The sequence below is a fragment of the Triticum urartu genome, chromosome 5A, assembly GCF_056163025.1.
Source record: "Triticum urartu cultivar PI428250 chromosome 5A, HENAU_Tu73, whole genome shotgun sequence".
Lineage (NCBI taxonomy): Eukaryota > Viridiplantae > Streptophyta > Magnoliopsida > Poales > Poaceae > Triticum > Triticum urartu.
Window position 1 is genome coordinate 377,343,541 of NC_141877.1, and position 16,351 is coordinate 377,359,891.

At 44.9% G+C, this 16,351-nt stretch overlaps 1 protein-coding gene across 1 annotated transcript; it reads right to left on the minus strand.

The window, feature by feature from the left end:
* Nucleotides 1-8,661: 8,661 nt before the first annotated feature.
* LOC147971454 (phosphoenolpyruvate carboxylase 2) lies at nt 8,662-14,151 on the minus strand. Its single transcript, XM_087526104.1, has 10 exons — nt 13,822-14,151; nt 12,405-12,796; nt 12,238-12,322; nt 11,876-12,098; nt 11,582-11,685; nt 11,414-11,501; nt 11,099-11,253; nt 9,994-10,992; nt 9,260-9,646; nt 8,662-9,144 (listed from the first exon to the last, which is right to left on the minus strand). The coding sequence occupies exons 1-10, from the start codon at nt 14,008-14,010 to the stop codon at nt 8,848-8,850; spliced, it is 2,919 nt and encodes a 972-aa protein (XP_087382230.1). The 5' UTR covers nt 14,011-14,151; the 3' UTR covers nt 8,662-8,847.
* Nucleotides 14,152-16,351: the final 2,200 nt, after the last annotated feature.

The following is a 16,351-nucleotide window of genomic DNA, read 5'->3' on the forward strand; positions in this document are numbered from 1 at the left end:
GTGGGGTGGTCCCTGCGAGCGAAGGTGATCGGACAAGAGGACCATGGGTTGAACTTTGGGGCGACTGGCTCCAACGCATATACGTCCCTAAATGCACGCTTCCGCTCCCTCTTGGGGATGTGGGTTGTGTATATCATGTTCACCATCCGTACTTGTGGGGGAAACCTCTTCTGTCCTCCGGTGTTCGGCTGCCGGGGCTCCTCTTCGTCATCGCTATGTGACCCTTTATCTTTGTCTTCAGCAATTAACTTGCCGGCCTGCTTGAACACCCAACAATCCATGTTGGTGTGGTTGGCTGGCTTATCGGGGGTGCCATGTATCTGACACGAGCGATCGAGTATACGGTCCAAACTGGACAGGCCCGGAGTGCTTCTTTTGAATGGCTTTTTCCGCTGACCGGGCTTAGAGCCTCTGAATCCGGCATTAACTGTTGTGTCTTCAGTATTATCATTGTTAATGCGGCGCTTATGTTTGTTGCGACGTGACCTGCTATTGTCGTCCTTGGTATCCGAAGTACCATGGTTCTTTGATATGTTATTACTGCGAGCCAGCCAACTGTCTTCTCCCGCACAAAAGAGGGTCATGAGTGTCATGAGGGCTGCCATAGATTTTGGCTTTTCCTGACCAAGGTGCCGGGCTAGCCACTCGTCGCGGATGTTGTGCTTGAAGGCTGCTAGGGCCTCTGCATCCGGACAGTCGATGATTTGATTTTTCTTTGTTAGGAACCGTGTCCAGAATTGCCTGGCCGATTCCTCTGGCTGCTAAATTATGTGGCTCAAGTCATCGGCATCTGGTGGTCGCACATAAGTGCCCTGAAAGTTGTCGAGGAATGTGGCTTCCAGATCTTCCCAACAGCCAATGGACTTTGTTGGCAGGCTATTGAGCCAATGCCGAGCTAGTCCTTTGAGTTTGAGTGGGAGGTATTTAATGGCGTGTAGATCATCACCGCGTGCCATGTGGATATGCAGGAGGAAATCCTCGATCCATACCGCAGGATCTGTTGTGCCGTTGTATGATTCTATATTTACAGGTTTGAAACCCTCTGGGATTTGATGATCCATTACTTCGTCTGTGAAGCATAAGGGGTGTGTGGCGCCTCTGTATTGGGCTATATCGCGATGCAACTCCAATGAGTTTTGTCTATTGTGTTCGGCCCGGCCGGATTTACTTTTACTGTATCCAGCATGACGGCTATCGTCTCGCGTAGTGGCGCGCCCCCGGGCGATCCGTAGATCGATCTTGCATGTTTGCTTTGTCCTCCAATACGTCTCGCAGGTCTGGCTTATTTCCCCATGCCTTTTTATTTGAATGGCGTCGGGGTGCAGGCTGAGCTTTTGGCTGGAATGCCTCTATGTCGCGGCCACGAGGTGGCCGGTCAGTCGCGTCATACGCTTCTTCCTCCAGTCGGGGTAGCAACCTGCATTTTGGGTAACTCTTGGAGGGGCGTTTGAGTTTATATTCCTCGGCCGCCAGGACTTCAGTCCATCTGTCAGCTAGCAGATCTTGATCAGCTTGAAGCTGCTGCTGCTTTTTCTGAAGGCTATTTGTCGTGGCTATAAGCCGGCGCTTGAAGCGCTCTTGTTCGACGGGCTCCTCTGGCACGACGAATTCGTCATCGTCGACTCTTGCCTCGTCTTCGGAGGGAGGCATGTAATTATCATCCTCCTCATCTGCCACTCTCTCAGGAGGGCTGGCCTCTCCATCCTCCTGCCCTAAATCGTGCTGGAGGGGATTATTGCCATCTTTGGCACTATCTAGAGTGCTATTATCTCCTGTGCCGGTATCACCACTTTTGCTTTGGCGGGACTTAGAGAGGCGCCGCTAACGTCGGCGCTTGGGTTGCTTCTTGGAGGGGTCATCCTCCGTTGTCTCGTTGCCATTGCCTTCTTTGGGTGTGTCCACCATATATATATATCGTATGATGAGGTGGCTGTCCAGTGCCCTGTGGGCAGTGGTTCCTCTTCGTCTCCCGCATCGTCGTCCATACCGTCGATGTCTTCGGAGTCGAAGTCGAGCATGTCGGTTAAGTCGTCTACAGTGGCTACTAAGTGGGTGGTGGGTGGGCAGTGAACTTCTTCGTCATCCGCATCCCAATCCTGCCGGACATAATTCGGCCAGGATCCTCCTGACAAGGAGAGAGACCTTAATGAGTTCAGTGTGTCGCCAAAGGGCGAGTGCTGAAAAATATCCGCGGAGGTATACTCCATGACCGCCCAATCGGATTCGCTAGGAACGGGCGCAGGCGGTTCGGAGTCCGTGGCCGGAGAAGGATCCGGCAGTTTGACAACACGGCTCTCGTGCAGGGTAAGGTCGATGTTCGGCTCGATCGCCGCTGAGGATAAGGCCTCCATGGCGGGGTCCATCCACCTGTCCATGGACGACGCAACTGGCTCCGAATTGAGGGTCGGAGCGGCTGCCGGTGCGATCTCCTGGACACTGTCCGATGGTAGAGCTAAGTCGTACTCATCGTGACCGTGTGACACACAAGGCAGGGGCTCGAATCCGTCAAAGATCAAGTCTCCGCGGATATCGGCCATGTAGTTTAAGCTTCCAAACCTGACCTGGTGGCTAGGGGCGTAACTTTCGGTCTGCTCCAGATGGCCAAGCGAGTTGGCCCACAGTGCGAAGCCACTGAATACAAAGATCTGTCCGGGGAGAAAAGTCTCACCCTGGACGGCATCGCTATCGATGATCGTATGAGCCATCAAGCCTAACGGCGACGACACAGAGGAACTCTCAATGAAAGCACCAATGTCGGTGTCAAAACCGGCGGATCTCGGGTAGGGGGTCCCGAACTGTGCGTCTAAGGTGGATGGTAACTGGAGGCAAGGGACACGATGTTTTACCCAGGTTCGGGCCCTCTTGATGGAGGTAAAACCCTACGTCCTGCTTGATTTATTCTTGATGATATGTGTATTACAAGAGTTGATCTACCACGAGATCGGAGAGGCTAAACCCTAGAAGCTAGCCTATGGTATGATTGTATGTTGTCCTACGGACTAAAACCCTCTGGTTTATATAGACACCGGAGGGGGCTAGGGTTACACAAGGTCGGTTACAAAGGAGGAGATATACATATCCGTATTGCCCAGCTTGCCTTCCACGCCAAGTAGAGTCCCATCCGGACATGAGACGAAGTCTTCAATCTTGTATCTTCATAGTCCAATAGTCCGGCCAAAGGATATAGTCCGGTTGTCCGAAGACCCCTAATCCCGGACTCCCTCACCAACTTTTACTACGGATATCAGCCAGCCCAGCCGTGGCCATAGACCAACTTAGGCCAAAAGCCTAAGCTTGGGGGAGTACGTATTTCCCACCGACATTACATTTATGTTCACACACACTCATTGCTAGATGTCAGTGCTCATATTTTTCATTGTATCATCCATGCTAGTTTATTTTCCTCTTTATGCTTTCTTCTTGCGTGTTTAATAAACCTTAAGAAAAACCAAAAAAAATTAGTAGTAGTTTACTTTTCTTGTTGTAGTAATAATTAAAAAGAAAACCCAAAAATATTTCCCGTTCTTCTTTTGCTTGTTGGGAGTTTTCCCGTGTAAATAGTTTTATTTCTTTTTTTTTCTTTGGGGGTCAGTAGGAGAAGACCATAATTAAATTGTTAATGTAGCTCTTATATGCATTATTGTTTATCTGACAAAAGAGCCCATATTGCTTTGTCTTCTCCTGTTTATTGAATGCTCGCAGATTCCAGCTTAGTCCAATACACGTGCACTCTTATTATTATTCACATCGTTCGGTCGTGCAAGTGAAAGGCAATTATGATGATATATGATGGACTGACTGAGATGAGAAAAGCTAGTATGAACTCGACCTCTCTTGTTTTTGTAAATATGATGAGTTCATCGTTCTTGATTCAGCTTGTTATGAATAAACATGTTTGTAATGACAATTAGAGATCATAGTTGCTTGTGCCATGCTTGATTAGCTATGAGTTATAATGGTTTACCTTGCGTGCCAACATGCTATTGAGATGGTTATGATGTGGTATGATGGGGTGGTATCCTCCTTTGAATGATTTAAGTGACTTGACTTGGCACATGTTCACGCATGTAGTTGAAATAAATCAACATAGCCTTCACGATATTTATGTTCATGGTGGATTATATCCTACTCATGCTTGCATCCAATGTTTATTAATTTTAATGCATGTACATGGCTGTTGTCGCTCTCTAGTTGGTCGCTTCCCAGTCTTTTGCTAGCCTTCACCTGTACTAAGCAGGAATACTGCTTGTGCATCCAATCCCTTAAACCCCAAAGTTATTCCAGATGAGTCCACTATACCTTCCTATATGCGGTATCTACCTGCCGTTCCAAGTAAATTTGTATGTGCCAAACTCTAAACCTTCAAATAAATATCATGTTTCGTATGCTCGAATAGCTCATGTATCAACTAGGGCTGCATGTATCTTCCATGCTAGGCGAGTTATTCTCAAGAGGAGTGGACTCCGCTCCCCACTCACGAGAAAATGGCTGGTCACCGGGATGCCCAGTCCCATGCTTTATGCAAACTAAATCAAAATAATTGCAAAACAAAACTCCCCCTGGGACTGTTGATAGTTGGAGGCACTCGTTGTTTCGAGCAGCCATGGATTGATGTTTGTTGGTGGAGGGGGAGTATAAACTTTACCATTCTGTTTGGGAACCGCCTATAATGTGTGTAGCATGGAAGATATCGCTATCTCTTGGTTGTTATGTTGACAATGAAAGTATACCGCTCAAAATATTAATTATCTCTATTTCAAAACCGAGCTCTGACACCTCTACAAATCCATGCTTCCCTCTGCGAAGGGCCTATCTATTTACTTTTATGTTGAGTCATCACCCTCTTATTAAAAGCACTAGCTGGAGAGCGCAGCTGTCATTTGCATTCATCATTGTTAATTTATATTGGGTGTGACTATGTTTGGATCTCTTTTACCATGAATTACAATGTCTAGTCAGTCCTTGATCTTTAAAGGTGCTCTGCATTTATGTTTTGCGTTCTCAGAAAGGGCTAGCGAGATACCATCTTGTTATATCATATTATGATTGTTTTGAGAAAGTGTTGTCATCCGAGATTTATTATTATGGCTTGCTAGTTGATTATGCTATTGATATGAGTAATCATGATACCTGAGAATTATTGCAAATGTGGTTATTTATAATCTTTGCTAAAAACTTGAATGCTAACTTGACATATTTACAACAACAAGAGCAAACAGAGATTGTAAAAGTTTTTCTTTATTTCTTTCAGTTTGTCAACTGAATTGCTTGAGGACAAGCAAGGGTTTAAACTTGGGGGAGTTGATACGTCTCCGTTGTATCTACTTTTCCAAACACTTTTGCCCTTGTTTTGGACTCTAACTTGTATGATTTGAATGGAACTAACCCGGACTGACGTTGTTTTCAGCAGAATTGTCATGATGCTGTTTTATGTGCAGAAAACAAAAGTTCTCGGAATGGCCTGAAACTCCACGGAATATCTTACAATAAATAATAAAAATCCTCGCCAAAGATGAAGACCAGGGGGCCCACACCCTTTCCACGAGGGTGGGGGGCGCCCCCCTAGGGCGCGCCCCCTACCTCGTGGGCCCCCTGGAGACCTCCCGACTCCAACTCCAACTCTATATATCTGCTTTCGGGGAGAAAAAAATAGGAGAGAAGATTTCATCGCGTCTTACGATACGGAGCCGCCGCCAAGCCCTAAAACCTCTCGGGAGGGCTGATCTGGAGTCCGTTCGGGGCTCCGGAGAGGGGAATCCGTCGCCATCGTCATCATCAACCATCCTCCATCACCAATTTCATGATGCTCACCGCCGTGCATGAGTAATTCCATCGTAGGCTTGCTGGACGGTGATGGGTTGGATGAGATTTATCATGTAATCGAGTTAGTTTTGTTAGGGTTTGATCCCTAGTATCCACTATGTTCTGAGATTGATATTGCTATGACTTTGCTATGCTCAATGCTTGTCACTAGGGCCCGAGTGCCATGATTTCAGATCTGAACCTATTATGTTTTCATCAATATATGAGTGTTCTAGATCCTATCTTGCAAGTCTATAGTCACCTATTATGTGTTATGATCCGTTAACTCCGAAGTGACAATAATCGGGATACTTATCGGTGATGACCGTAGTTTGAGGAGTTCATGTATTCACTATGTGCTAATGCTTTGTTCCGGTTCTCTATTAAAAAGAGGCCTTAATATCCCTTAGTTTCCAATAGGACCCTGCTGCCACGGGAGGGTAGGATAAAAGATGGCATGCAAGTTCTTTTCCATAAGCACGTATGACTATATTCGGAATACATGCCTACATTACATTGATGAATTGGAGCTAGTTCTGTGTCACCCTATGTTATGACTGTTACATGATGAACCGCATCCGGCATAATTATCCATTACTGATCCGATGCCTACAAGCTTTCCATATACTGGTTTACTCTTATTTACTTTCCCATTGCTATTATTACAATCACTACAAAATACCAAAAACATTACTTTGCTTTCGTTACTCTTTTGTTACCGTTACCATCACTATCATATTACTTTGCTACTAAACACTTTGTTGCAGATACTAAGTTTCCAGGTGTGGTCGAATTGACAACTCGGCTGCTAATACTTGAGAATATTCTTTGGCTCCCTTTGTGTCGAATCAATAAATTTGGGATGAATACTCTACCTTCGAAAGCTGTTGCGATCCCCTATACTTGTGGGTTATCAGCTGGTAGGTGCACGGGCGCGTGAAAGTCGGCGGGGACCTCGTGGAACCCCGTGGGATCAAGCTCGGCGACAATGTGCGGCTCCCAGCCCATCAATGCCAGGGGGATGGGCGCTGGCGCAGTCGGGACGACGGGAGCCGGAACGAGAGCGGGGACAGGCGCAACGTCTTCCCACAAGGCCAGTTCAAGCTCGTCCCAAAGCGCCTTATGTTCTTGAGAGTCCGGCTGGGTGTCTTCCTCAGGAAACTGGAACACTAAGGGCAAACCATCGTGATGCGGCATGGCGTACGTTTAGGTCAGGCTAGTTGGAGGTAGACGACAGGAGAATCGGAGAGGAAGAGAGAGGATTGTAGCGATACCGGGTAGTGCGGGGTTGATTTTAAACTGCGGCGCCGGCGACATTAAAGGTGGGAGCAGTTGGGACGACGGTGGGCGGCGGAGCCTGGTCAAAGGGCTCGCCTCCCGGTGAGCCTGCACAGCGGTCTGCTCGCACGCCTCCCTGACAGCCGGCGCAGCGGTCTGCTCGCATGCCTCCCGTCGACTCACACACTTGCTCGGACGGCACCTGCCGATGAGAAGCGGGGACTCGTGGCGGCACGTAAACGCCCACGGTTTCAATAGTGAAAGCGTTCGCCTTAATGTGACAGGTCTTTGTTCCAAAATACATTGGCTCTTCATTTGTGCAACTTGTCATAAGCAGCTTGTCTCAAATTGAAGAAAAACTTTACGAAGTAATATTTGTGCCATATCACGTGACCATGCTTAGTTTCAAGAATTTATGCTCACTTTTGGATTTTTTGAAATCTAAGATCCAGGATTCGAAACAATATCATAACCTGCATCATGCAATAAATTTTCAACCCGTACATCTGTCCTGTTGTATTTCTTAAGAAAGGATTTGGTCAAACATTTTGCTTAGTTAGACTTCAGACAAGTTATATATGCAGAGTAAAAGGATAATCCCTCCGTACCAGTGCATTGCCTGATATATTAACTCAAGTACTAGGCACGAACAAACAGGCTCAATTCTGTGCTCATCCTGGTGTAGTAGTAGTAGTACTAGGCAATGCAGTTGACGGGTGACCTTGACGAGCGGCGACCGAGGGAATTGAACCGTGCTCGGCATGGTAGGTAACGTTGTCTAGTTACTAAAGCATCCCTCCGTTGTTCATCGGTAGTCATTATGGACCGAGGACACGAGGGGAATTTCCTAGGGCTGGAATTCTGGCCGCCAGATATTTCGACTTGAAACGCTGAGGCTCGACTGGTTGGGGTTGCCTAATGTGCATACCACGCACGCCACCGAAGAACACGAGCCCGATTTTTTTATATTTTTTTTAGGATCAACACGAGCCAAGCCTTGGACATCGCAGCCATCATGAACGAGGGTGAGAAGAAAAATAAGTGTCAACATGATGCGCCATCGTGTTAAAATAGACTAGGCTCATATATCAGAGTATTGAGTCATACTTATTTGGTTAGCGCATAATTTTTTTGTCTCCCGTTGCAACGCACAAACATATTTGCTAGTATTAATTTAAGTTAGAAGTCACCACAAGCAAAAAATAACTGAGTGACATTCTAATATTCAGACACTGAAAAACTGTATAAACACCCAATCCAATATATTGTTAGGGCATGTACAATAGTCTTATCTTAAGTCTTACATGTAATTTGAAGATGATAAAAAATATTATTTACGGGTCATCTCTTAGCCTTATTTTTAATAACTAGCCATTTCTAAAAACATGATGAGACACATTGTGCTAAAGAAATCATCTCTTGTCTTCTTTTAAATAAGAGAAGACTTCTCTTAATTAAAAGAAGACAAGCATTTACTTATGAATTCTCTCTTCTCCACCACATCATTTATCCAATATGGCACTCCTAAGATAACACCATGGTACATGTCCTTAAGTGTTCCAAGTACGACTGACAAACAGATTAGAAATTATCATTGTTTGCCTTTATTTATAAATATTATACTACTTGCGAAATGCCATTATTCCTCACTGGATATAGGGGCAGATGCAGCAACATCCGCTGAGATACAAGGCCCACAGCACTCGATAAAAGGAAAATATCTCATCAAGGTACAAAAAGAAGATAATCCGGCAATCTCCCCTTACCCTAACCGGTGTTCTGGAGACCGGCAGCAATGCCCTTCATGGTCAAGATGAGGGTATCCTCCAGCCCCGGCGCGTACTCACTCGCCGGGTTCAGCGTCACGAGCTCAGCAGCCGGCTTGCTCGTGTCCATCACCTCCTTGGACAGATGGGGGCGCAGCGCAACATGGTAGTCTGGGTCACGGATCCTCTTCAATGTGTATGCCTGGCAGACGTTCATGGTGGTGATGTACGCGTCACGGAGGCGGAGCCGCTGCTTCAGGTAGGGATCACCTTCAAGAAGATCCTTGTGCCCAGCAACCTGAAATCAAGAAAATCCAGTTTTATTGTCAATATTTTAACAACTGGCCTAGAAGATCAATGCTGGCAGTGTTGTTGAACGAAGTACAGGAGTTCTGCGTTTTAGTAACAAAAACCTGAAGAAGCAGCTTCTGGGTCTCCTCATAGTTGGCCCTCAGCTTCTCACCCAGTGGCTGTAGCCCCTCTGAAACTAGGAGCCTGTCATACAAGGCAGCAATGCCAGGATTACCCTTGGCGAACACCATCTCAACAAGATCGATGGTGACCCTGAAGAATGGCCACTCGTTGTACATCTCCTGGAGCATGTGGAAGTTCCTGATGTCCTTCTTGAGGATATGCTTGAAGGCACCACCAAAGCCCAGCCAGACCGGGAGGTGGAACCGTGTCTGCGTCCATGCGAAGATCCATGGGATTGCACGGAGTGATTCAATGCCACCACTTGGCTTTCTCTTGGATGGCCTGCTCCCTATATTCATCCTGCCATACTCTGTCTCCGGTGTTGCCTATCAAACACAAATATCAGAAAGAAATTATTTGACTGAAGGTTCAACCTGAATGGCACCAAGGTTTGTTTTTGTTTTGTTTAAACCTTACTGCAATAACCTGAGCTGCCAATATAACATTGGCGAGGGTTTGTACTGTCATAGAAATTACAGTTGCAAAAGAAGGTACCCTAAGTGCCATCACAATTCATTATTTTTTGAAATTATTTTCATGATATAGGTTTCCACCGTAAATCATTGCATGAATTCCATCTCACTGGCAGGTTCAGGTTTGCAACATATTGAAAAGTCTATTCAAGCAGTTAATATGTTTCCTAGCCTGATGGTCAATGAGAGCAAGGACTTACAAGGCGGAAATACTCGACGAAGCGTGGTTCTTGGAAGACAATTGACCGATATTCTTCAGTTGCCACCACAGCCATCTCATCGAGAAGAGCTCGCCACTCTGGCTTTGGTGAAATGGGTGGACGCATCCCATGCTCAAGAGTAGCAGCTGTGAAACGCTGGAGCGTCCTGAAGCACAAGTGTTCTTCCCCAAAGCTCTGCTCGATAACTTCACCCTGAACAGTGACCCGGAGTGATCCATTGATCGTGTCCGGTGGCTGAGACAAGATAGCAAGATGAGTGGGGCCACCACCCCTTCCAACAGTCCCACCTCGTCCATGGAACATCGTCAATTTCACTCCAAATTGCTTAGCGACCTTGACGAGGTCCTCCTGAGCCTTGTACATCTGCCAAGCTGCTGAGAGACGGCCTGCATCCTTGCCTGAGTCTGAATACCCAATCATGACCTCCTGCTTGCCATTGATCCTCTCTCTGTACCAATCTATTGAGAAGAGTCTGGCCAGTGCTGCTGGGGCAGCCTCGAGATCGGCCAACTTCTCAAACAGGGGGACAACTCTAAGTGGTGTCTTGATATGGCACTCACGTTGGAGGAGCTCCACAGCAAGAACATCTGAAGGAGATGTTGCCATTGAGATGACATATGCTCCAAAATTGTCACCGGGCAGCTCAGCAATAACCTGGAACGCGCCCATAACATCAGCAACTTCCTCTGTCATGGGAAGGTCTGCGCCAAATAATGGGCGCTTCCCATTGAGTTCAGACAACAGCCATTCTTGACGGTGTTCCTCAGACCACTCACGATAAGATCCTATTCCCAGGTATGAGGTGATTGCATCCAGAGCATCAGTGTGCCTGTCAGACTCTTGCCTGATGTCAAGCTTCACGAGGGAAAGTCCAAAGGTAGAGACTTGGCGCAAGAAATCAAGAAGGGTTCCATCAGCAATAACACGGTCACCACAAGCACACAGTGACCTGTAACAGAGCTCCAAGGGCTCCAACAGCTGCAAGAGAAGTACGACATATATTAAAGACCATTTCTCTACCAAACATAGTACCATTGAAGAAAAAATGTATAGTTCCAATTATATTTCGTAGACATTACTCAACCTGCTCAAGATTTGTCAGAGTAGCTTCCTCAGGTATGTCGGAATGTCCACTGGATAACAACTCACGTGATCGCTCACGCGTGTTGTAAAGATTATCCCTAACATCACCCAGTATTACCCGATATGGCTCATTCGGAGGAACCTTCTTCCAGAACTCTATATATCAGAGATGAACATCACAAATTAATAAGTAGAACAAAAAAAAGGCATATGTTATGTGAAATTTCATGCCTAGAAGCTGTTACTGCCTTTTTAAAGCTCTGGCAGGGGTCTGACCTACTATTTTACATTTAAAAAAACTGTTACTGTTATGTACCTATGTAATGCTTAGCATCCTTCTTAGAAGAGCGGTGCAGCTCATCAGCTCGCGAGCGTAGCTCATCATTGCATCGCCACATAGACAACTGAAATAGTTTGAAGTTTTATCAACTTCTAATGATCAAATATATGTGAACTTAGTTAAAAGTAATCAATCAATTTCTACCTCAAACATGAGATCCTCAATCTGTGCACAATACAAATTAGCTGCCATCATTCTGGCAAGCAAACAGACGTCCCTTGTAACTTCTGGTGTCACTCTTGGATTTCCTGTATTTGTAAAGGTACTAGAAGTTTAGATACATAAAATAGTTGGCTTTATCCATAGTTCTTGATACGACCAGATACAGAAAATGTAGCATCTAACAGACACCACCAAGGTAATAAAAGCTTGCAGTGACTGTAGATACATCATAGATGTACGCTGCACAGTATCACGAGGGACAGAGATTCCACTCACCATCACGATCTCCACCCATCCAAGAAGAGAATTGGATAAGAGGAGCATTATAAGGAACGCGCTCATTGATCCCAATGTTCTTCAATGCCGTATCAACACGGCGCAAAAACTTTGGAACACCCTTCCATATTGTCTCATGAAAGTAGCTCATACCAGCACGCATCTCATCTTGGGGAGTGGGCTGAGTCCTTCGGATCTCATCAGTTCTAAAGGCAGCTTGGATCTAAAAAGGAGGATTTTAGGTTAAGTGTAAGAAAGAATCTCAGCTGTCTGATGTTGTAAGGCTACTGTGACTGCATTGTCATGTTAACAATGTGCCTTAGAAACAGCATGAAAATCAACATAAGGATAGCAGTAAGCACCTCTCTCTGGAGAGCCTCGTCAAGTTCCTGCTTGTCATCTGGAGTGATATCCTTCGAGTATAACTGAACCAAACAGTTCCGGATCCTGATATAAAGTCATTGTAATCAGGATTAATATATAGAAATTGTATCATGACTACTATCATCACAATGTTTGGTTAACTAACCTCGAATGCTTCTGGAGCAGTGACCTCCTTACAGATTGTGTTGGATGTGCAGTCAAAACCAGATCAACAGTCTGATTCTTGAGGGCATCAAAAACCTCAGCAGGGGACTTCTTCATGTCAAAAACAAGCCTCTTAAGAGTTTCCTCGATGTCAGATTCTGTGATTGCTGAATTTTCATCAGCAAAGTCTCCCTTCTTGAGCTTGACTCTCCTCCTGTATGCGATCTGCACTTCCTCAGCCAAGTTGGCCAAGTTAAGCATGTGTGAAAAAGCTTTGGCAATCACAATAGAGTCACCAGGATCCAAGCTTGTTATCATCTCTCCGAGTTCATCAAGCTTTTCCAGGTCATGCTTAGTTTCATATTCAGCAGCCACCTCATAGCATTCTTGAACCTGTTTAGTGAAAATAATAATCCAATTATGGCTGTCCATCAATCAACATAAGAGATAGGATGTCTTCTTAATCAACTGACAAGCAAGGTACCAAAAAGATAATCAAGCCGACCAGCAACCTGATTGTTTATATGCCTACGTCTTCTTAATCAATTGACAAGCAAGGTACCAAACAGGTTGTGAGCCACCAAGTCAACAAAAGTCAAGGCAAGTCGATTTCAAGAACCTTTTTCCCCCTAGTTTGGTTCTCTGGAAACGCCATATCTCAGGCTTTGTTAGGTAAGGTATAAACAAGATGTAACGGTCTTCTACAAGCAATGGACAATGTCTCGAGACTTCCATACATGTAAATATTATCAGCACTTCCATGCCGGTTAGCCTAAGAAGGCGTCTATCCGTTGTATCGACAGTTTAACCCAACTAGTATATTCGTAGACTAAGAGATGAACACTGTTAGCTATTTTTCATAATTACAGTAGATCCAAGTCAGTTAACATATTACTTCAGTTGACACAACTACTAAGCCAGTTATTTAGTATCCCGTATATGACCAACATAAGATCCAGCACTTATATGCCAAAATCAGTTGACACAACAATGATAGAGCGAGGCAAATTCCACGGATGAAGTCATGCTTGACTGACACGATTTGAGATTCAATCAGTAACCCAGTTCGACTAATTAAAGCAGTGCTCCCAAAATCAAGACCACAATGGGATATAGATTAGCTGCGAAAAAAAATTTGTTTGTGGCAGAAAAACTGAGCAGCTGGGCAATCGTCCAAACTACCACTTAACAACACCAGATTACACACAAATCTACCGACATCGAGACTTAACCCAAAGTCAACCCCACTCCGTAAACACTGAGCTGAAAACTCCACTCGAACCCTGAAGCGCCACATGTAAAGTTCAGAGGAATCAATGGGAGCAGCGCAGCAGTAGCACATGGGTGATGGGACAGCTCGGATCCGGTGCGAGATCGAACAGTGCGAGAGAGAGAAAACAAGAAGAAAAAAGAGTTACCATCTCCCTGAGATCGTCGCCGTGGAGGCCCTGCAGGACGTCGAGGAAGCGGTCGAGGAGGAGCGCGTCGTACTCAATGAGCTTGTCGTCCTCGGACACCTTGGCGGGGACGAGCAGTCGCAGCTGCGCGTCGATCGACGACAGCCGCTCGATCTTCCCGCTGCCGCCGCCCGGCGCCGACAACGCCATCGCCGGCTCGCTTTGACCGGAGCCGACCCGACTGCTCGCGCTCGCCGCGCCGCCTCGCAGGGACCAGCGTGGTAGGGAGGGAGGGAGCGAGATTGGGGGGAGGATGTGGTTGGGGCCGGGACTGAGGAGGTCGTGACTCCAGTTGCTGCCTATTTATAGAAGGCGGATGGCAGGAGTGCCGCCGGGATTCACCGGGACTCGAGAGATCTCTGTAAATCAAATTAATTTGTGTCCAAGTGGTAGTGTTCGTGATTTGGATTTCGATCGGGACTGGGATTAGTTTACGGATTATGGTGGGAGCATCCACATGTCCACGCGGACGGTCCTGATTCCACCGTCCTCAGCCCTCAAGATCATGAGATAATTATTATTTTATACATGAAAATAATATCTCATCACTAAATTTTAGTATAGTCTTTCTAAGTCTCAGTCGATCCTACATTAAGATCCGTGCGGATTTTTTTCTTCTGTTTTTTCCTTTTTCTCTCTTGCATGATATGTCTTGATTAAATCTCAGTCGACTGAGACCTAGCCACACTCATTTTAATATGAATCGGATGGAGTACATTTGTTCGATATGCTCCAGTTGAAGGTTTAGATACGAAAGGTCACCAAAAGATGTACTCTGCCTGTAAACAGATGTAGGACATTTTTGCAGAGGGAGTACTATTTAGAACCCATATGTTAATTTTTCTATCCATAAAATATGTATTCTTAAAAAATTGTATATGGTCTCTTCACTTTTTTACAGAGGGAGTACTATTTAGAACCCATATGTTATTTTTCTACATAGTCTCTTCATAATTGTATTTGTTTTTCATCTATATATGTCTCTTCATAATTGTATTTGTTTTCATCTATATATGTTGTACTTGCAACCCGCACAAGTGCCATATGTATTGACATCATATATCTTATGAAAAATGTACTCAATAATCGAGAGGAGGCCCCCGCGAGCGAAACATGTAGAATATAATTTGGAACATATAAACAAGATGTCATTGGTGATATTAGGTAATACAAATAATTAAGAAAATATCAACTAAGGTTAATAATTTCTTGGTTAGCCAACTTTTTTTTCAATCCGACCTTTACATTTAACTTCATGGACATGATTAGTTGCGTCAAGTAATAACTCGTACTTTTGCAACCAACTAGCAAGGTGCCCTGCCACGGAATCACATGAAACAAGGTGGAATTTGATTTACTCGAGAGCCTTGCACACTAACTTAGATGAGTTTTGGCAGTTGATCAAAATGTTGTTAGTGGTGGAAGACGACACGAAAAGGTGATCGGGTGATGGGGAAACACACAATGGGGGGGGGGCACAAGGTGTCTTTTGTTTGTTGGTTTTCATGCATTAACGTGTCAAAAGTTTGGAGAAGAAAGACTGAGAGATGAGTGGAGGGATAACTACTGACTCCAATCTTTATGAGTAGATATAAATATACTAATGTCATATCAATCTATAAATTTTTCGAGGCGAGCATGGAGATAAAAATTGAAACATAGAAACAAGATGTAATGAGCAATATTAGATTATATAAGCGGGACAAAAGCAACTAAGGTTAACAATTTATTAGTTAACCAACAATTTTTCAAGGTGGCCTTTACATTTAATTTGATGGGCATGGTAAGTTGCGTTAAGTAATAACTCATACTTTTGCGACTAACTAGCAAGATGCCCCGCCACGGAATCACATGAAACAAGGTGGAATTTGATTTACTCGAGAGCCTTGCACGCTAACTTAGATGAGTTTTGGCAGTTGGTCTGAATGTTGTTAGTGGTGGAAGACGGCAGGTGATCGGAGACAGAGAAACGCAAAATGGGGGTGGGGCACGAGGGGTTTGTTGTTTGTTGGTTTTCATGCATTTACGTGTCAGAGTTTGGAGAATAAAGACTAAGAGATGAGTGAACGGATAACTACTTACTCCAATCTTTATGAGCAGACAAATATACTAATGTCATATCAATCTATAAATGTTTTGAGGCAAACATGGAGATTAAAAATTGAAACATAGAAACAATATGTAATAGGCGATATTAGGTAATATAATCAAGAAAAAAGCAACTGATTCTGATAATTTATTAGTTAACCAACAATTTTTCAAGGCGACCTTTACATTTAATTTGATGGACATGGTTAGTTGCATCAAGTAATAACCCGTACTTTTGCAACTAACTAGCATGGTGCCCCGCCACGGAACCACGCGAAATAAGGTGAAATTTGATTTAATCAAGAACCTTACGCACTAGCTTAGATGAGTTTTGGCAGTTGGTCCGAATGATGTTAGTGGAGAAAGTCGACAAGAAAATACTGAGATATGAGTGAAGGCATAA